This window comes from Engraulis encrasicolus, chromosome 22, assembly GCF_034702125.1.
Source record: "Engraulis encrasicolus isolate BLACKSEA-1 chromosome 22, IST_EnEncr_1.0, whole genome shotgun sequence".
In the NCBI taxonomy this organism is placed as follows: domain Eukaryota; kingdom Metazoa; phylum Chordata; class Actinopteri; order Clupeiformes; family Engraulidae; genus Engraulis; species Engraulis encrasicolus.
Genome location: NC_085878.1, coordinates 29,111,800 through 29,114,299, shown reverse-complemented (window position 1 = coordinate 29,114,299; position 2,500 = coordinate 29,111,800). Strand labels below are relative to the sequence as shown.

At 47.0% G+C, this 2,500-nt stretch overlaps 1 protein-coding gene across 3 annotated transcripts in view; it reads right to left on the bottom strand.

Moving 5' to 3' along the window:
* Window positions 1-2,500, bottom strand: part of lrp4 (low density lipoprotein receptor-related protein 4) — a 195,306-nt gene that overhangs the window by 98,650 nt on the left and 94,156 nt on the right. For all 3 annotated transcript variants that reach the window (XM_063188437.1, XM_063188438.1, XM_063188439.1), the window contains exon 3: window positions 1,019-1,135. In XM_063188437.1, the coding sequence (XP_063044507.1) occupies window positions 1,019-1,135 (117 nt within the window). The remainder of the gene's footprint in view (window positions 1-1,018; window positions 1,136-2,500) is intronic.

The following is a 2,500-nucleotide window of genomic DNA, read 5'->3' as shown; positions in this document are numbered from 1 at the left end:
GGGGTGTATGTCCACTACGTCGCGCTTAACCTTGAACTAACACCCCCAAAAGTGAAAATGCAGATGTCCACAAGTGTTACAGCTGCATGGTAACTAGCCACCTAACTACATATGGACCAGAGGTGCAGGTAGTAACTAAGAGTCCCGGAAGTGAAAAACAACCTGCCATGTGGTCCTTCTTATACTCATGAGTCTTCACCGTGTAGCCGGTAGACCGTGAGCGCGTAACGGCTCATTATGACTTTGTATTAAATCACCTTCTAAATGTAGTGTAATGTGGTGTAATGTAGTGTAATATGGTGAAATTTAGTGTAATGTTGTGTAATGTAGTGTCATTTAGTGTAATGTCGTGTAATGTAGTGTAATGTAGTGTAATGTAGTGTTATAGTGAAATTTTGTGTGATGTTGTGTAATGTAGTGTAATGTATTATGATGCAGTGTTATGTAGTGTAATATAGTGAAATTTAGTGTAATGTCGTGTAATGTAGAGTAATGCAATGATCAAAAATTGAGAACTGTTTGATGGTGTCAATGTGCTACAGCTCGAGAGGAGTTGATCTAGATCAGTTGCTGAGGTGACCTCCATTATGTGAGGTAGGTGAGTTGTAGCTGTGTGACTCACGTGAACTGAAATCGTCTGGAGATGACTCATACGAATGTGAAAAGCATGAATGAACAGTTCTGGGATCTGTGTGTGTGTGTGTGTGTGTGTGTGTGTGTGTGTGTGTGTGTGTGTGTGTGTGTGTGTGTGTGTGTGTGTGTGTGTGTGTGTGTGTGTGTGTGTGTGTGTGTGTGTGTGTGTGTGTGTGTGTGTGTGTGTGTGTGTGTGTGTGTGTGTGTGTGTCTAGTCTATGTGTGTGTGTGTGTGTGTGTGTGTGTGTGTGTGTGTGTGTGTGTGTGTGTGTGTGTGTGTGTGTGTGTGTGTGTGTGTGTGTGTGTGTGTGTGTGTGTGTGTGCGTACGTGCGTGCGTGCGTGCGTGCGTGCGTGTGTGTGTGTCAGCAGCGTGTGGGGACTTACGACAGTCTTGCTCGTCCGAGTCGTCCTCACAGTCGTTGTCCCCGTCACACACCCAGGAGCGGCGGATACACTTGCCATTGTCACAGTGGAAATCGACTGGGGAGCAGGTGGGCAACACTGTAGAAACACACAGACAAGGACAAACAAAGAACAACGAAAACACGTTAGTGTTAGGGCAATGTCTTTCCTACTTCCTTGTACCGGGAATTAACAGTGGGACAATTTCGAGAGAGAAAAATAGAGAAGAAAATATTCCATTTTATCTGGATACTGGTATGACAACCAAAACATTCAAAGTGATCATACACAGTAAAAAATGCAGTGTTAATGCAACACTAACAGAGTCGATTTAACACCTTCTAGAGTTTATTTGGTCCTAAAGCACTCTCTAAGTGTTGAATTAACACTGCATTTTTTACTGTGTACTCTGGAGATGAGTATTATCTGACAGGGAAGCAACATACTCTCTCTCTGCTCATAAACTGATGGGCAGTCATGGGTAAGCGGTTAGGGTGTCAGACTTGTAGCCCAAAGGTTTCCGGTTCTATTTACGACCCACCAGGTTGGTGGTTGGGGAGGTTAATTAACCAGAGCTCTCGCCCATCCTCCTCCATGACTGAGGTACCCTGTGCATGGTACCATCCCGCTGTGCTGCTCGCCTTGGGGACCCGTTTGGGGCTGCCACCTTGCACGGATGAGGCATAAATGCAATTTTCTCGTCTCCAGTGAGCTTTGTGTTCTGTGGAGTGCTGTGTTACATCGGAGTTGGGAGTTTCCAGTCCTAATCATATGGCACAGACAATGCCCTCTTCCTCTACTAAATCTCCCATCACATGCCACTCAGTCTCAATTAAGCATGTTACATGGTGTGCGTGTGTGTGTGTGTGTGTGTGTGTGTGTGTGTGTGTGTGTGTGTGTGTGTGTGTGTGTGTGTGTGTGTGTGTGTGTGTGTGTGTGTGTGTGTGTGTGTGGTTCCCATGGACCAGTGGTCCGATAACTACCACGCCACACGCATTCCTCACTAACTTCATCTCCGCTCCCCTTGCCCTTCCCAGCTCATCACGTACAAAGATTCTTGTACTGCACGCATGTGCATGTGTGCGTGTGTGTGTGTGTGTGTGTGTGTGTGTGTGTGTGTGTGTGTGTGTGTGTGTGTGTGCGTGCGTGCGTGCGTGCGTGCGTGCGTGCGTGCGTGCGTGCGTGCGTGCGTGCGTGCGTGCGTGCGTTTTTGTGTGAGGGAGGGAGCTGTTGGTTAATTATTGTTGTTGGACGTTAAAATTGTAAGAATGGAGGAGGTGTGGAGGAGAGGATGGAGGGAGTGAAGCATGGTGGAGGTATGGAAGGGGAGGAAGAGAGAGAGAGAGAGAGGAAGGGGGGTAGGAGGTTCTCCCAGGCTGTTGGGGCACTTTCTCCATCTGCCAATACCAAGCATGAAATATTGACCACTTACGATGAGGGCAATGAAAAATGTATGACGTCACG